Raw genomic sequence first — 17,587 nt, 5'->3', positions numbered from 1 at the left:
CTAAACCGGGGACTGGAGAGCGCTCGTGGCCGGTGGCATCACTTGATGCTGCAGTTCCTCAAAGAGGCAGGAAGGGTAAAAATCTCCCTCTTAACTTTCTTTCAATTACAGGAAAGAGAAGAAAGTAAAAGAAAGAAAAATCCTCAGGCTGAACATCCCACAGAACAGAAAAAGGCAAGTCTAATGTCAGTCTAAGAACAGATGCAGCTCACAGTTTCGGCAGGTGGGAAGGTGCTCCCCACGCTTCCAGTATACACCCAAGAGAACAGGGCAGCGTAGGGGCTGTGTCTCTCACACAGGCAAGCTTTGTAGGGTGTGAATATGGATGTGGATAAGCACTTGGAAAAAGTCTCATGTGTCTAACACCAAAGAGTGCATTTCGAGCTCTAACAGTTACAGAGAAACACTTGAAAGTGCAGCTTGCATATATTTTAAGAGCTTCCAGAAACCAGAATAAAAGCAAAATGAGCCCAAAGTCTGTACTTTTAAAAATCTCATGCTTTTTAGACAAAGCTTGTATCTCCTGATTTGCTTTGAGCTGACTCGATATTTTTAAATGGTTGTCCTTGAGAATTGTAAAACTTGTTTTATTTTTTTGTAGGTTTATTCCACAGAAATGCTTAAAAAGCAATAAAGTCAATCTCAACAGCATTGCTTAAATCCATGATTATATCAGTTCCGTGTTGTGGGTATGCGGGGAGAAACTGAGTAAGAAATTCTAAGGGATTCCTGTAACAATAGTTACATTGTTTGTACACATGTATACCATAATAACAGAAAAGCAATAGCAACCTTGCAGTTACAAAAAAATACCCAGTGCCCTTTAAAAAAATACATGTATATTCTGTGTTTACCTAGATTAACAGTGTCATTAGGGACTGATACACTATGTACACGCCATCTTCCATCTGATTTATTGAAGTTCTGTCTGGGCTTTTTTTCTTCAAAACTGTGGTTATGCCTGACATTCACCAAGAGGAACCCAAGTTCCGTGAAAAGGTAAACACCTGGAAGCTGAGATCAGGAGTGTGTAAGAAACATGAATTAATTTTATGACAGTGCTTTATAATGGGCCATATCAATTTTCCCACTGTAATTGGTATATACATTCAACAGTTTTATTGTATGTCAGTGCATATTATTCGGCACAGCTGCTAGAGAGGCATTGCTGAACTGGTGTTTCTCTTCCATGACAAACACCTATTAAGCAGTCAGCATAAACTCTTCTTGTTACAGCCTCTGACATCACCCTCAGGGCAAGCGGACACAGAACAGCAATTGCTGAATTGCGTATGAAAATTATAGTTTTATTGTCTATACAAGTGAAGGTTTAACTCTGATTCCTGCTCGAGTCAGCTCTGTTATAAAGGAGCGATTCTTTCAGGGAACAAACAAGCACAGTACACCATTGTAATCAAAGGAACAGGCACTATTTATGTATTGGAAAGCCTTGTTCACAATAGTGCTAACACTCTAATGCCCCAGAAGCCACTATTTTAGCAGCTGTAGAGAAAAAAAGCATGACTAATAAGATGCCATACAGAGTCAGATACAGTTTTTTTAGAACACAAATGGAATCATCCCATTTGATACAACTCAGTTTAATATGCACGACTGATAAGTAGGGATCATGTATTTAATGTTTATATAAGCAGTTTCTCCACCGCAGCGTTCAAAGGCTTCCAGCGTCTCTTGAATCAGATCTCCAATATTTTCACGCTTCTGCTGGCTGTAGTCTATCCCGTCGCCTGAATTAACTGGTTAATAAAACAAAAAAAACCCCAAGAATTATATTAAATTTACTGTTATGCTTTGAAATAATAACATAGGAAATTGCAATTGCTGGTCAGTCACTGTGCCTCTGTTAGAAACTTTACTCTGTGACACGAAACAGAGCTGAATTTGAAAAGAGGATGGCTTTGGTATATTTTTAAGGCTCTGCTCAGGCTTCAACTTCATATGACTTCAAAATTTGTTTATGTACGCATTACTTCAATATCTAAGCGAAAATCCTAATAAAAATAAAGAAAACATTATTTTATAAGATAGACTCTGTCTTACACAGTTAATCTCTTAAGACCATTACTTCCTGATTTCTAACGTTGCTTATTTAGGACAAAATTCTACTGCCAGATGCATAAACGCTTATCTACAAAATGTGACTTAAGCTAGACTTGTTATGGTTTGAAATCTTAAATAGGTATTGTTTTGGGATTGTTCCATGTTAGACATCATATTAACACGCTTATGTTGTTTCTGATTGATAGAGGGGATGTCATGTGGCCTAAAAGAGATATTTGGAGTATAACATGGCACTCATTCAATTTCTGCTCCCTGAAAGACGTGTAAAATTACGTCAATGTCAAAAGGACAAATTATTGCAGCCCCCAGATGCAGTAACTTCTACTGCTGCAATGGCGACACACATTCCTACACACAGAGCATAATTCTTTAAAAAAATCAGTGTGAACAACTGTGACCACAAAAAATACAAGAATAAGAAATAACTTCACCTGCAATGATGCTGAGAGATTTAAAGAAGGAGAATATATTTCGTTTTGTTTTAAAACAATATTTTGAAAACTATCTTTATATATATATATATATATATATATATATTCCAAGATATATATCAAAAATAATTTGGTAGGAGCATAATGTACTCAGATCAGGTGCGGTGTAGTGGCCAGGTGAAGCAGCTGTCACACTGCTGTGGGGTAGTCCACACGCAATCAGTCAGTGGTCTCACTCCGGGCAGTGGTGGCAATGTGCCCATATCATACATTTAACATCTCAAATAATGCTGCTTGCTTATTGGCACTCTCAGCCAGACAGCAAAGGACACATTTGTCAAGACAACGCGACTAACTTGTCGGGTAGTGTCTGCCTTTCACATTAGAAACACGGCGCTACGAGGGTGAGGGTAGATTTTGCTCCCACTGCTGCCTCCACGTCCCCAGGCTGATGGGGTGTAGATGTACAACTGCACCCACCCTCACATCCTCTCCCGGATCTAAGCCCAAGGATCTGGATTTAAAGTTTGTGACTTTGTTACCAGTAAAAACTGAAAAACCATGCTCATGAAGAAAGAGCTGATGAACATGAGAAAAAATCACCCTTTTGCTGAATTTTCCTGTAAAATATCTCATTGCACTCCAAGTTAATTATGTGTCTATCAGTTTTTCAAACTCCTAACATACTTTTGTGTCACTTTGCTTTTTGTAAAATGTTTACATAAATACAGATGTGACATACAAGGACTGGCATTCTGAGTGGAAAGAGTAACTCTTTTGTGATGATTACTCTTAAGCACACGAATACTTTCCTATATATTAGCTATTTATTTCACTGACAAGAGAAGCCAGGGTTGTGACATCAAAATTTAGTACAATGAATTTACGGTAATGTTAGAAATAACAGATTATGAGAGTGCATAGAAAACACCAAAAGCTATTAAATAAAATGATTGGCTTATACAAAATATTAATGTAAAAAGAAAAGCACATTCACAGTTGAGCGCAATTTAGACTAAACATGGTTTGCTCTTGCAGAAAACAACTGAGATCAACTGTGCCTCATCACCTGTGTTGCGTGTGCACTGCCAGCACTCCACAGAACACCTGGAGGTATTTCTGATTTCACCGGTTTGAGCAAAGGAAATCCTGAACCTTGACCTAAGTCTTGGCAAATATGTAAAGGAATTACTGACTTTCCAACCATTTGTCTATTATCTGTAATTTTAAGCCTACACACATGCTCTACTAATAAGCTTACACAGCTTTCATCGTTCTTTCAAAGAAGTAGTAAAAATATCAGCGCTCTGGAAGTAATGGTGATACATTGCTAAGCAGGTTTAGAGGAGGCCAACAAGACACCGTGATAATGCTAGTAGCAGATGTATTTTCCAGAATCCCATGTTACAGTCTTTATTATAGAGCATAGTCTGTACAATAAATGATGCCTTAGATGCTTGATTAAAAGGTGCCTATGAGAATGAAGCAATGATAAAGGGAATAGTCTGTAAGGGAAGACTGAATGTGTGACGTGCAGACCGTCATTACAATTTTTTTTTCCTACAGACCATCTGTGCTATATGAAGGTTTGTATCCTCAAGACAGCCATAATTCACATTAATGTCATGACACAAGCTACAACCAACAATACCAGAAAGGTTATGTCAGCATCGAGGTCACCTGGTAAGTACTAAAATAGGTATCCTATGCAGTTATAGGAATTAACAAATCTTTCAGAGAAAAAAGATAATCATTAACCCAACAGGACAACATCCACTAAACAGATGAGCCAGAATGATCTGCCCAATGCACCTAAGGGTAAATATCTACTCATAATGATGATTAGTTGGAAAAAAACAGCTACAGAAGTACAGCGGTCTCAGCATGCCCTTCTCTGGTTTGACTCTATTTCCAAGTTAGTTTGCATGAGAAGCCAACTTTGTCAGCCACAAAAATGTTGCATATGTAAAGTGTGAACATGGATCTGATTCAAGCTTTTTATGAAGTTTTCTTTGTGAGGGGGAATAAACCAATATGAAAATGCTAGGAAGCACATTTGTCATATCTTTGTCTCAAAGTGAAACGTCTGACAAATTCAACATGCGTCAAGAACTCTTTTTAGAGCAAATGTTATTTCTATGTTTAGAAGAAACACATTGAAGGAATACTAACAGATCTAGAGGATTACAATCAGAAAAAGGTCTCATTTTCCCTTCCTGGATCACAAAATTAGTTCCCAGTCTCCTAAATCATGCACCAAGGGTCCTTAAAGTGAAGTGAAAGGCTTTGCACCTGTCAAGACCTGCGCTAGCTGATGAAATCACCCAGCACACCAGGCCCAGGAGTGGCACTCCCTGACCTGCCGTCAGCGCTGCCGATGCCAGCTGCTGTAGCCGAGGAAGCCCTGCTCAGACCCTCAGGGATTGAACTCAGCGTTTGGCAGTGAACGAAGGAGGCTTTGAATTTTGTTTTGAAACATGGTTTGTATTTGAGTCTAGACATGCTTCTATTCATGATTCAGGATATTAAAGAAATTCTAGTGTTATTTGTATTCCATCTCATTTCATTCTAAAACTTCACTAGGGTTGCATTAAAGAAGGACAAGCAAGTTTCTCTCAATGCATTAAGAGCTTTATACGGCAATTTTGAAGTCCTGGAGTGGACGAGAAAGGTAAACCAACCCTTAAAGCTCAGTCAGATCTATTCTTATCTCTGGACATTAGTTAGCATCTGAAAGTGTCTGAGACATTCTTTCAGTTTATTAGATTTCACTCCAAGGCAGGCCAGATCTCGAAAAAAGGTTTTTTTCATCCCCTGACTATGTCGAAGTACCTCTCTGTAAGTATCTCACAGATACCAGAGCTCGCTCCTGGTGACGACTATTCCCAAGGTTCTGCTTCACAGAAAGCACAAATTAAAACCAGAGTTTTCATACACCTGTTGTTGTAGGCATGTCGTAGAATTTCCCCAAATGTGAAATATGAGAGGAATGCTTAGTGTTGGAGGACAGAATAATATTTAAAAGAGATTTCTGAAGAGACTGTGAAGGAAGCCCCATGTCCCCAGCTTAAGCAATGTTTTTAATCAAACTGTAACTCAAAAGCCATTCCTTTATTCTTTAGTGATGAACTTTTAAGTGCATATATACACACACATATATTTCAACTTGTTGTCTTGGAACAAGTGGCTCCTAGCAGAAATTTTTGAACTATTATTAGTTAACAACAGAGAGCTTTTGTATATTGGTTTTGGGGTTTTTTTTTGTACACCAATCAATAAAACTACTTGGAAAGATAGGCATCATTCCTCCCTTTTTGAATCTTGAGAAACAGAGATACTGAAAGGTAAAGAGCCTTGCTCCAAGTCATGGAAGGGATCAGTCACAGATCATGCTTTTTGCCTTTTTATGGTAGATGATGAAAGTACTATTTATGGTAAAATATAACTATGGTAAAAATCATTTTGAAACTGCTCAGTTCATCCTAGTCAAACCAACAGGTATTTTCAGCAATTAAAATGATTACAATAATCCAGCATGTTAACACTTAACTGAATAAGATTTTTACTTCAAAAAAACAACAGTGTTGGGATTGTAAAGTGCAGATATATTTCTCAGTACGCAACGGTATTTCTACAGAAAAGCCTGTCACAGAACAATATACAGTTAAGCAGTACAAACTAGCATTAAAATATGTTGTGGAAAATTTCAGGACTTTTTTCTTTCTAGGAGTCAGCATCAATACCAAGAAATAAATGGAAGCTGATTTCAGCTGTAGGTTGACATGCATCTATGTCAGGATTCAGATTGCATAAGTTCACTGCTCAGGTACAGTTCAGAGCTTAATTAATTTTTCAAAGTCCTCTTGTTAGGATTAGTTTAATTGTCATAAAAGATGTTGGCTTCCTAACTGGAGTGGAAAATGAAAGCCTCTGATGAGTCAGTGCAGCGGGAGGGAGGAGGGCTCCTTTGCACTGCTCCTCTCACTGTGACTCAGAACTGTGCTTTGAAATTGTCAGCTCCAGGAAGGATGAGGTAGTTCCGTCTTCCTGTTCATTTAATTGAAAGTCTGTGAAGAGTCACAGGGTAAGACCCTAAAACCCTCCTGTCTGCTAAGAAACAGAGGGACATTGCCAGTTCATTTCACTCAGGTGAAGGAAGAGCCACCAGGAGGTTACGACTTCTGGTCGTTACTAACCCAGACAGAAAAGCCCATGTTCCATTCCTGAAGGCTCAGAGCAACGTGAACGCCAGTTTTAAATGTTTCTTAGGACACATCTAGATCATCTGCACACAGAAGCACAAACTGGCCTCACGCACGCTGGTCCTAAAGCTAGAGCGTTGGAAAGAGCTCATAGGGTAATTTATGTTGGAAGGAACCTCTGGAGCCATTTGGTCTAAATTCCCTGCTCAAAGTCAGCTCCTTTTTCAAAGTTGGGTCAGGTTGCTCAGGGTGAAATATCTGCAGTTGCTCAGTGCAGAGTAATCCCAGAACGAGAAATGGTGGAGAGATCCCCTCGAGCTGGCAGAGCTTTTCACCAGCCATTTCAAATGTGATGAAGGGAAGCGCTACTCCTTAAATATTAAAAAGTATTTGGTGAAGGAGCATTTGCTGGAGTTGCAAACCTCATAGGGAGAATTATTATATGTTTTGATACAAAACAAACCTAAAATTTTGGCATAGTAACAAATTCTAACCTGCATATATAGCATTGCTTTTGGAAGCTTAATCATATACCGACGAAAGAGGCACAGATTCGGCTGAAAAATTAATAAAAATTTCATTAACACCCTGACATGAAACTATGAAGACATAATTTTAAAAAAAATTAACATGTATCTTTCAAAGCACTTTAAAACATTAAAGCTGAAAGTACTAATATACCTTAAGGGGGCCAAATCTTTGAATATGCACAGACCTGGTTTTTACACTATCAACACTTAGAGTTCCCTGTCTCTTGCTTTACTTGGCTCTTCCTTCTATTTTTCATCACTAGTGCTGAGTGTTTATCACTTTACAAAGCTACAGTACAGCAGAGACTGCAGAAGAATGTTTCAATCCAAGAAGAAAGCATGTATGCTTGGAATTTAAAAAGAATACTAATATAGAGACATTTCTGCTCATCATAGGTCTTAGAAAAAAACAATTTTATACTTTTGATATAAATCAGCTAGGTGGTATCTATCTAAATAAGATGCTTCCAAGATTTTCTTAATTCTCGTTGAAAGCATTTTGCTTTAGCATAAAATATAGATTCTTTCTATAGTTATCTTCCGTATGCAGCTAGCTTTTAGTTATTTCATAAATTAGCATTTATTTTAAAATGTAAGTGCTGTTACTATAAATACTATTCAGAAAGTCAACAATTCAGTAAGTGGAGGAAGTGCTCTGATTGGAAAGGAAACATTTGACTGACTTACGATGTTTTACTAATGATGTAAGCCTACTAGAGATAGCTGTAACTACTTGTAAATTGCTGCAGTATTAAAAAAAAACCCAAAACCAACAAACCAAAAAACCCAACTGAAAATGAGCCAAGACAGCAGCTGTTATCACAGTTTTCCATTTCCAGGAAACGTTAGCAACATCAGATGTAATCCTTTCTAAGCCCAGACTTTTTTTTTTTTTTAAATAGAAGTACAAAAATGAAAAAGAAATCATAGATTTTGTAACAAATCGTATTAGCAAACATATTTGACCAATGAGGTAAAAAATAAGAGAATATTATTGTGGTTTTTTTCCTCTATAAGCACTTAAACTTCTTCTGTGAATTTAGACTTTGAAGTTTGCCTATGTTTGTGCTACTGATCAATATCAAACAAAGTAGTACTAAATAATCTTAGATAAACAGCATGCTCAACAGGTGAACAGAAACTGGAGGCTGAGATCTCTGTGGCCTTGGTACACTGCTAACTGTTGCAAAATAATACATTAGGTCACAAATCATGCTTAAAGTGCAACAAGAGTTGCACCACTTATGTGAATCTGATGTTCTTCCAGTTGTTTTGGATGTATATAAGCTAGTACAAAGTAAATACTGTTTTTTAGCTGGAAATCATGTTTGTGTGTGTAAAATTTGCATAGCTTTGCTGGTCTGATGTGAAATACATTTGTTCATCACATTAATTTCTCATCCAAATATAGCATAATTAATGCAAAAGGAATTAAAACCATGGAAAAACAAATCTTTGTATGTGTGTGGAATAAACATAATTTATTTTTTAATATAATTCAAAGTGACGAAGCTGAAAGTCCTAAAATGCTTTAAAGATAGCTGATTTCAGTATGAAACATAATCCTACAACAGCCAATTTTTAACAGTGAATTTATTCGTACTTAAACTCAAGATGCTTGACAATCCATCCTCCTTCCCCCATTGGAAGATTTTTATTAATGTAACCAAAATGCTTTTGAGGAAAAGCCCTAGGTTTTTCTTTGCGAGCAAAAAGCTCAGTAATTCATTACTTTGTGTTAATAACTGTTGATGTGTTAGTACATCTCTCTAAATTCACTGTTCACAATCATTACCATTGAAGGACCCTATTTGGTATACCTTGCCCATCAAAAACTTCATTGACAACTAAATTACTTCAATGACTGCTTTCATAACTTTGTGACAGAAAAGTGAGCCCTTTATTGTTATTGGAATGCAACCATATAAAAAATAGGTCAATACATTCAAAATTTCCCATCAAAATTGTGGGAGCAAGTTAGCTATGCCTATAAGTTGCTGGATGTGCCTGAAGTTGCCAGTTTTCTAGTTTTTCTGTTCCCTAATGAAGCGAAATAAGCAAGAACCCAAAGTCAACTGAGGGTGTTTTAGCAGTGATTTGAGAAAGGACAGGGAGATGAAAGCTATGAATGACTGTGTGGATTTGCCAAGATTTCTTTCATTGCTGTGGGACAGGGACAGAATTTATGCAGTTTTAAGGACAGGGAACACTGAAACTGGAATGTACTATTTTATCTTCAAGCCAGACAGAAGGGAACACCCTGCTCCCTCAGATACCTGTACTATAAGAGTATCAGGATATCTCCTTCTGGTGTCTCTTTAAATATTTGTAATTTTTTTTTTTTAAGTAATTGAGTAATCTGATTACTGTTTCTTTCTGAGTTTTTCCAGTTGGATCAATGCATATGGTAGATTAAAAAAAAAAAAAATTACCTTCCCAAGATATGAATTTCCATTCTTTTTATAGAAAACAGGAAGGACATAAAAATAAATACTTATCAAAAGCTAGTTAACAGCTATTCATTTTATATTAAGAAAAGCATACATTTGAATTTATAACAGCTTTTCAAGCAAACAGAAAAAAGCCAATTTTTATACAACTAAAATGTAGTATAATGTGTAGTCTTTACCTACAAGAATATAAAACAGATAAAAAAGAAAGAAAATTGTGTCCCCTAGGTGTGCTGTTTCTGCAGATTCACAGTTTTTGAATTGTGAAAGTTGAAGCCTTTTGAAAGCAATATAGAAAATGCACATACACCACATGCAGACTGATTTTTTTTTTCTTAAAGCTTTAGAAATCTCTCACAAAACTGTCTTATTTATCTTTTTCAATATTTCCCCTGCATTAAGTGTGAAGAAAGATAAGTGAATAAGAACTATTTCATTAGTGACTCTAAGTGGAAAACATTCACCCTTCTTGTCTAAATTACACCTGTACATTTTGTTGCTTGACCTGTTACCCAAAAGGGTCCCAAGTATGAAGAAAGCAAAGGCCCAGCAGCATCCAGCCCAATGTGCTGAATGCCTGAGATCTTCTCATATCAAAGTTAGTTTCATAAGGAAAGATGTAATGCTTTGGGAATCATAGAATCATAGAATCATTTAGGTTGGAAAAGACCTCTAAGATCATCGAGTCTAACCGTTAACCTAGCACTGCCAAGTCCACCACTAAACCATGTCCCAAGTGCCACATCTACACATCTTTTAAATACTTCCAGGGATGGTGACTCCACCACTTCCCTGGGCAGCCTGTTCAAATGCTTAATAACCCTTTTGGTGAAGAAATTTTTCCTAATCTCCAATCTAAACCTCCCCTTGGAGGAGGGGAGGCCATTTCCTCTCGTCCTATTGCTTGTTACTTGGGAGAAGAGACCAGCACCCATCTTGCTACAACCTCCTTTCAGGTAGTTGTAGAAAGCAATAAGGTCTCCCCTCAGCCTCCTCTTCTCCAGACTAAAAAACCCTGGTTCCCTCAGCCGCTCCTCATAAGACTTGTGCTCCAGGCCCTTCACCAGCTTCATTGCCCTTCTCTGGACATGCTCCAGCACCTCCATGTCCTTCTTGTAGTGAGGGGCCCAAAACTGAACACAGTATTCAAGGTGCGGCCTCACCAGTGCCGCACAGGGGCATGATCACCTCCCTACTGCTGCTGGCCACACTATTTCTGATACAGGCCAGGATGCCATTGGCCTTCTTGGCCACCTGGGCACACTGCCGGCTCATGTTCAGCCGGCTGTCAACCAGCACCCCCAGGTCCTTTTCCGACAGGCAGCTTTCCAGCCACTCTTCCCCAAGCCTGTAGCGTTGCATGGGATTGTTGTGGCCAAAGTGCAAGACCCAACACTCAGCTTTGTTGAACCTCATACAATTGGTCTTGGCCCATGGATCCACCCTGTCCAGATCCCTCTGTAAAACCTTCCTACCCTCAAGCAGATCAACACTCCTGCCCAACTTGGAGTTCTCTGCAAACTTACTGAGGGTGCACTCGATCCCCTTGTCCAGATCATTGATAAAGATATTAAACAGAACCAGCCCCAATACTGAGCCCTGGGGAAGACCACTTGTGACTGGCCGCCAACCGGAATTAACTCGATTCATAACAACTCTTTGGGCCTGGCCATCCAGCCAGTTTTTACCCAGCAAAGACTTTGCCTGTCCAAGCCATGAACAGCCAGTTTCTCCAGGAGAATGCTGTGGGAAATGGTGTCAAAGGCTTTACTAAAGCCTAGATAGACAACATCCACAGCCTTTCCCTCATCCACTAAGTGGGTCACCTTGTCATAGAAGGAGATCAGGTTAGTTAAGCTTTTCCCATCCTGACTGGGCCTGTTCACCTGGTTGTCCTGTACGTGTCGCGTGATGGCGCTCAAGATGGTCTGCTCCATAACCTTCCCCGGCACCAAGGTCAGACTGACTGGCCTGTAGTTCCCTGGATCCTCCTTCCAGCCCTTCTTGTAGATGGAAGAAATAAAGTTATGTGCAAAAAAGCCAATATCTCAGGTTATAGAAACTTACTCTTGTATATCACTTCAGTCTTCTGAAGTGATGCTTGAAGAGACTGTATGTTGATATGTCAAGAAGACACTCCTGTATTCTGTGGCACACAGTTTAGTGAGGACATACTACCACTAGCATGAGACTACAGCTGAACAAAAAGAAAGTACAGCAGATGGTTATCCCAAACACTTAATCTTCACATCTTTCATCTTTTTGTGTCATTTTAAATTATTAAGTAGTAAGCTGAAGGAAAAGCGATTTGAGAAATGGGGATATGAGAGCTCTCCAGTATAGCTTACTGAATTCTTCAAATCTTGTTCTGATCTAAGCTAATTTTTAAAATGTTATTTTAAATATTGGTATTTAAATATCTTCCTTTAGAGAACTCTTTAGCACTTTTTAATGATATTAAATGAACTGAGGAACCATATATTTCTCTGAACATGTATTTCTCCTGAGTTAAATCAGTGAAAGGGAGGTTGGTTGGTAGCATGTTGGTGAAACTGCATAATCCATCTCAATGGTTACTAGAAGTCAACCATCTCAGGTACAACTGCTTATTTGCCTAGCTTGCCATCAAGACTGCAGGGACTCAAATACTGGAGCATGCTGATACTGTGAGCTCCTGAATTGTCTGTTATTTTCATTGGTCTAAGAAGAACCACTTCACTGAATTTGAAAAAAAAAAAAAAAACACAGAAAGAAACTGAACTGCAATGGCAGTTAACAGTAACTATGCTATTGATAACATCAGTGGGTATGTACAAAGACAGAAGATATTTACACATTTTTCCAGTAAGCTGACCCAGTACTTAAACCACCTACTGAGATTTAGCAGACTGACACACTCTTCCAATACACAGCAACACCTTTTGTTTTGCCACTTATGCAACTTTTATAAGATTACTTTCTTTACTATCCAATATAAAATCATTATTTACTATGCCACCATAGGTATCATAGACTCTAGACTGTGTTTTTTAAAATATGCTCCTAACTTTTTCACAAAGGGATTGCAGTGTTAAATTATTAAAACACAAGCATTTTAGTGATGCCTAAATACAATTGTTTGTAACAAAGAACAGGGAAGTAATTGCACACAGCAGGTGTGTATAAAAACAAGAGGATGGGAAATGGTTAGCAGTTTTTTTGAGATAAAACTATTATTCATATATATTACAATATTTTAAGAGAAAATTATTTTAATATATAAAAATATATGTTTATTTTATTACACTTTATTAGTTTTGTTCATTATTTTAAGAAAATGGTGTTGTTCCAGTAAAAATTGTTAATGCAGAATCTTTTTTCCCATTCCAGACAGTATTTTTCTGAAAAAATAAAAAGCAGTCATAGGTCCTAGCTGTAGGAGAAAGAATTAAGAACATATTTTTCTGATTTACAGTGTCCATGATACAATTTTACTGTTGGCATGTATGAGTATAGGGAAAAAAAAGCTGTTATTTCTTACATTGCTTACACCTGAAGAATTGCAATCATCCATAAGCACATAATCTCTTAAGGCCGTACTTGTTTTTACACATTTACTGAAAAAGACCTTTAAACTTATCTATTCTGGGACTATGCGTAGCAGTAAAAATGGCTTTTCTGTGTGCAAACAGGATACGTGACATGCTCAGCAGGCTAAATTGGACCCCAGTTAACTCTAGTAATACCTTTATGATATTTGTACAGGTGCCATCATGTAGCAAACATCCAACTGCAGCACTTCTAGTTCAGTTTGTAATACTTTTCTTAATACCTTTTCACATCATTACAAAAGCAGTGAACCTAAACAGTAAAGCTTGAAAAAGAATCTTTGCTTCTCAGGTGAATTTGTATTTGCTTGTACTAAACTGCTGCAAATATCATGTATTTATAGGCTGATGGCAGTGTACTAGTTACAGTAAGTTCATCTCCCTTGCAGTGGTCATTTGAGTCACCTGACATGTTGCTGTGCCAGAGCCTTAAGGCACAGGATTAGAAATTTTGTAATTTGTTATTCTCCAGCCAGTCCTGGCAAATTCTCCATTTACATTCTCCAACATGTAGCTAAAGCATGCTACATTTTGTAATTGCAATCTTAATTTTTTATTCATCATTCACTCATCTTACAGCCCTTCCAGCCCTAGTGCCTGACAAGCCTACATCTGTTAGCTTCAGAAGGAGAACAACTCATATACACACACACGCGCATGTCAGGACAGGGAGGAAGAGGCAAGAGAAGTGAGTGATATGGCTGAATGCTCTTGGTCAACTCAGGCTAGCCTAGAGGTTTATAACTAACAACCAAGAAAACAGTTACATAGCACAGCAGAGCACAATGTGTTTGAATATTTGTAAGTTTGCATTTTCATGTATTATAATGTAGAACAAAAGTAAAAAGCTGTCAAGAAAATTCTTCCCTGGCAACTTAAATATGCTTTCTCATACTTGGGAGTACATGCACACATTATAACTAGCTTTACATTAATAACAATGAAATGGCCATTTCTATGAAGGGAAGTCATGAGGGGTTTTTTTTAGATAAATTTGGGACACATCGAAAAGATAACCTGGAAGACAGCATGACTAATATCGAAGTGGAACATTTTTCAAGAGTAATATTCTCTTGCAGTTTTCCTGGAATGCTTATTGCTCAATGGATAGGGTCAGCCTCCAGAGGAAGGGGAGAAGTAACACCTCACAAAATTCCTTTATTGCCTCTCTCCAGCAGGCCACAGATGGCTGTTTCGCCTCCTATGTTGTTTAATGCTAATGGCTGCAGTGAGTTTACAGGACTCTGATCCAACTCTGCAGCCGCAGTGCTGAATTGGTACCCATGGAAGCACTACCTCAAGAGTAACAGAAAACTGCTTCAGAAAAATATCACTGAGCATTTTTGGACAACAGCAGTTAGTGCAGAATGATGACTTTTGAAGGAAACTATGGGATGTTATTTTAAGGGAAAAGAATAACATATACTAGTCTCCATAAACTAATGTGAGCAAAATTCTTGATGAGTCACCAAAAAATTTTGTCACTGAATGGTGATATCTGGAAAAGTCTTCCTGAATTACTTGTCCTAGCACAGCCAAAGTTTATTGGGCGCTTGACTGATAAGTAAAATAGACAATTCTTGTCCCAGGGACAAGAATGTGGACATGGGAGGAGTAGAAGACAAAGAAAAACAAAGGATGAAAGTGGAGAAAGGGAAGCCAAGGACATTCATTTGGCTAGTTAATTTTCTTAAGTATGCTCCATAAAGGTTCTAATTTATATGAATATATGCATTATGAATTAGCATAGTTATTCCATAGCGCAATTTAAAGTATCCCACTGGATGCTGATTGACATGAGTTGAGTTTCCTGTTGAGTTTCCTGTTGAGTTTCCACTGTCATTTTGTAGCAAAGCATGGTGAAAAGGTAGATAGATAGGCTTATCTGCATGTCTGTAGCTAGGACATGTTCTGAGTTCTGAGTTCTGAGTTCTGAGTAAGAATCTCACCTACTTACAAGTTTACTTTGGGAAATGATTAGAAGGAAGTGTCAACCTTATTAATATAAGTATAGGGCTTCTACAGGAATGTGTGCTTAAGTATTGACTTTTTAAGATGGAGGAGGTGAACTGAAGCTATTACTAGTCCATGAGAGGAGAGGTACCAACAGCCTCCCAGTCTTGTCTTCCTTCCTTTTAATCATATGAATAAAAAATAGAGTCATCCAGAGATCTCTTGCTGGTTTGGTAATATCCTCATTTTAGAGAGGCATAAGTCTCCTCTCTACTTAATATCAAAAAATGCTGAAGAGTTAATAAGTCATTTTAGGCATGCTTGCTATCAGATCTAGTGCCTCAGCCATCTGCCTCAACAGCTCCTGAAATTGCTGATAGTTGTCTGGCAGAGATTATAACCACTGTCATTGAATCCTCAGAAGTCATGGAAGAAGTCACGCTAATATCAGTTTATTTACATATCCTCACTACTGTAATATATCCATACCTAGCAGCTCATATTGGCTTAAACAGGGGTTATGGTTCTAGCTTTGTAGGGGAAATGGTACAATAAGATAAGAACTTGATTTTATAGGAGAGGAACAATAATAGCACTCACAATTCACAATTTTCAGCTAACAGACTGACTTAACTTCACATATCCATGGAAGACAAGTGTGAAAACAGTTGGGCAGAATTAGAGACACAGGGCAGGAGACAACATCATGGTATAAATATCTTACAGTCGGAATGGAAATTTCAGACCAAGTTAGGAATTGCAACACTTAATATTTGTCTTGTGGGCTCTGCAGGAGAATTGGTAGGGCTGAACCAGACTTACCTCATGGCATAAAGCAGGAGTTACTTTCCCAAGAACAGTGTCCAAGCGAGTGAAAGGCTGATCAGTGAGTCTCACAGAGGTAGCCAGCAGGGAAGAGCAAGCAGAACAGCGTCTAAAATCTTGCTTTTCTCTGAGACTCAAATGTCTGCATCCATCCTGGAGCTACAGCCCAGAAGTTTTCCTGAGGGTAGATACCTATTGCCATTCCTTCTGGGTGGGACTGAGTGATTTCTTTAAAGGCAAGTTGTGCCACAAGACAGTAATGATACCCATTTCCCGTGGATGTGTGCTGGTTTTGTGCTACTCCTCTTTATGATAATAGTTCATCTCCCACAAGTTCTACCAGCTAAAAGATAGTCTAAGCTAAGGCCTGTTCTGATACCTTGTATGTGTTCTATACCCTACCAACATTTCTTGCACCATGGGCATGAATTTGGATCTCTTCCCTCTACCCAGATGCTTATTTTTCCAGAAACTCTGCCCCTTTTCCAGTTTGATTGAATTTGGACAATGAGTTTAAAAGTTATGAGAGTTGAGCAGCGAGAGGGGGAAAGACTTATAGAACAGAATAACCTTGTGACCCGTTAAGCCTCGTGTTCTTACAAAGGCAGGCCAAAAAAGATGAGCAAGGGCAGCAGTGGCTGCCTTAGATTTCATTGTTTGAAAACCTAGTGGTGAAGCTCCCTCCCAGGAAGCAGGAAACAAGTCCAGCATCGTTCAGCCTATATTGTTTCAAACCTGCAACTTTCACGATCAGGGAGATTTCACCTAATTATCAAATTACTCAAGTTACTCATGGAGAAAGACTTTTTTGATCTCTATGCTTATGATTTGACAAGGAAAAAGCTGTAAGACAGACCTTTTGTTAGACTATGAACTTGTGCCAACATTTTCAGAGAGACCCAAAGTTTAGCATCTGAATCCAATTTTCAGCAGCTACCTGAGTGGGTCGAACATGAGCCCTTACGTGTTCCCAAATGAGGGCCGCAGTGAATCAGAACATCTGTACATGAGGCTAGATATTTAAATGCCTAAATACAGATTTACATGAATACATCTACAGTGCCAAGTTTTAAGTGTTTTGACTTGAACTAACTTCCTAACAGATGGTTATTCTGCATCTATCTTCATTTATTTATGGCTGTTTATGTTTTTATAGACATAATAACTAATCTAAAAGTGATACAAGCTTATTCTTTGTCTTTTTATTTATTTATATTACAATAACTGTTAAAGATATTGTTGTGCTACAAAATCTATAGAAATTACATAAAGATGGTCTTTCTGTGTTGTACTCACAAGAGGTCCTTCCAAATATTCAAGAAAAACTGCCGTGACCATAAGGCAAAGTGAACAAACATGAATTAGATGTTAGCATCATCTGTAACATTGTAAGCTTAAGCAAGATATTACCAAAAAATAAACAAACCCCCAAAAATCTGGAAAAAAAATAGGAGAAAATAAAGGGAGATAAAGAAAATATATAAGTACATGTATCAGAAACTTCAGAAAATGGAATTCAACAAAATT

The 17,587-nt window shown here is 38.0% G+C and overlaps 1 protein-coding gene across 1 annotated transcript in view; it reads right to left on the bottom strand.

Moving 5' to 3' along the window:
• Positions 1-359: 359 nt before the first annotated feature.
• PACRG (parkin coregulated) overlaps positions 360-17,587 on the bottom strand; it is a 261,585-nt gene continuing 244,357 nt past the window's right edge. Inside the window, exon 6 of the mRNA XM_075146291.1 lies at positions 360-1,757. Within this exon, the coding sequence (XP_075002392.1) occupies positions 1,597-1,757 (161 nt within the window). The 3' untranslated portion in view covers positions 360-1,596. The remainder of the gene's footprint in view (positions 1,758-17,587) is intronic.

Source organism: Calonectris borealis, chromosome 3 (assembly GCF_964195595.1).
Source record: "Calonectris borealis chromosome 3, bCalBor7.hap1.2, whole genome shotgun sequence".
Classification (NCBI taxonomy): domain Eukaryota; kingdom Metazoa; phylum Chordata; class Aves; order Procellariiformes; family Procellariidae; genus Calonectris; species Calonectris borealis.
Note: the sequence above shows the minus strand (reverse complement) of the source record. Positions and strands in the feature narration are given on the sequence as shown.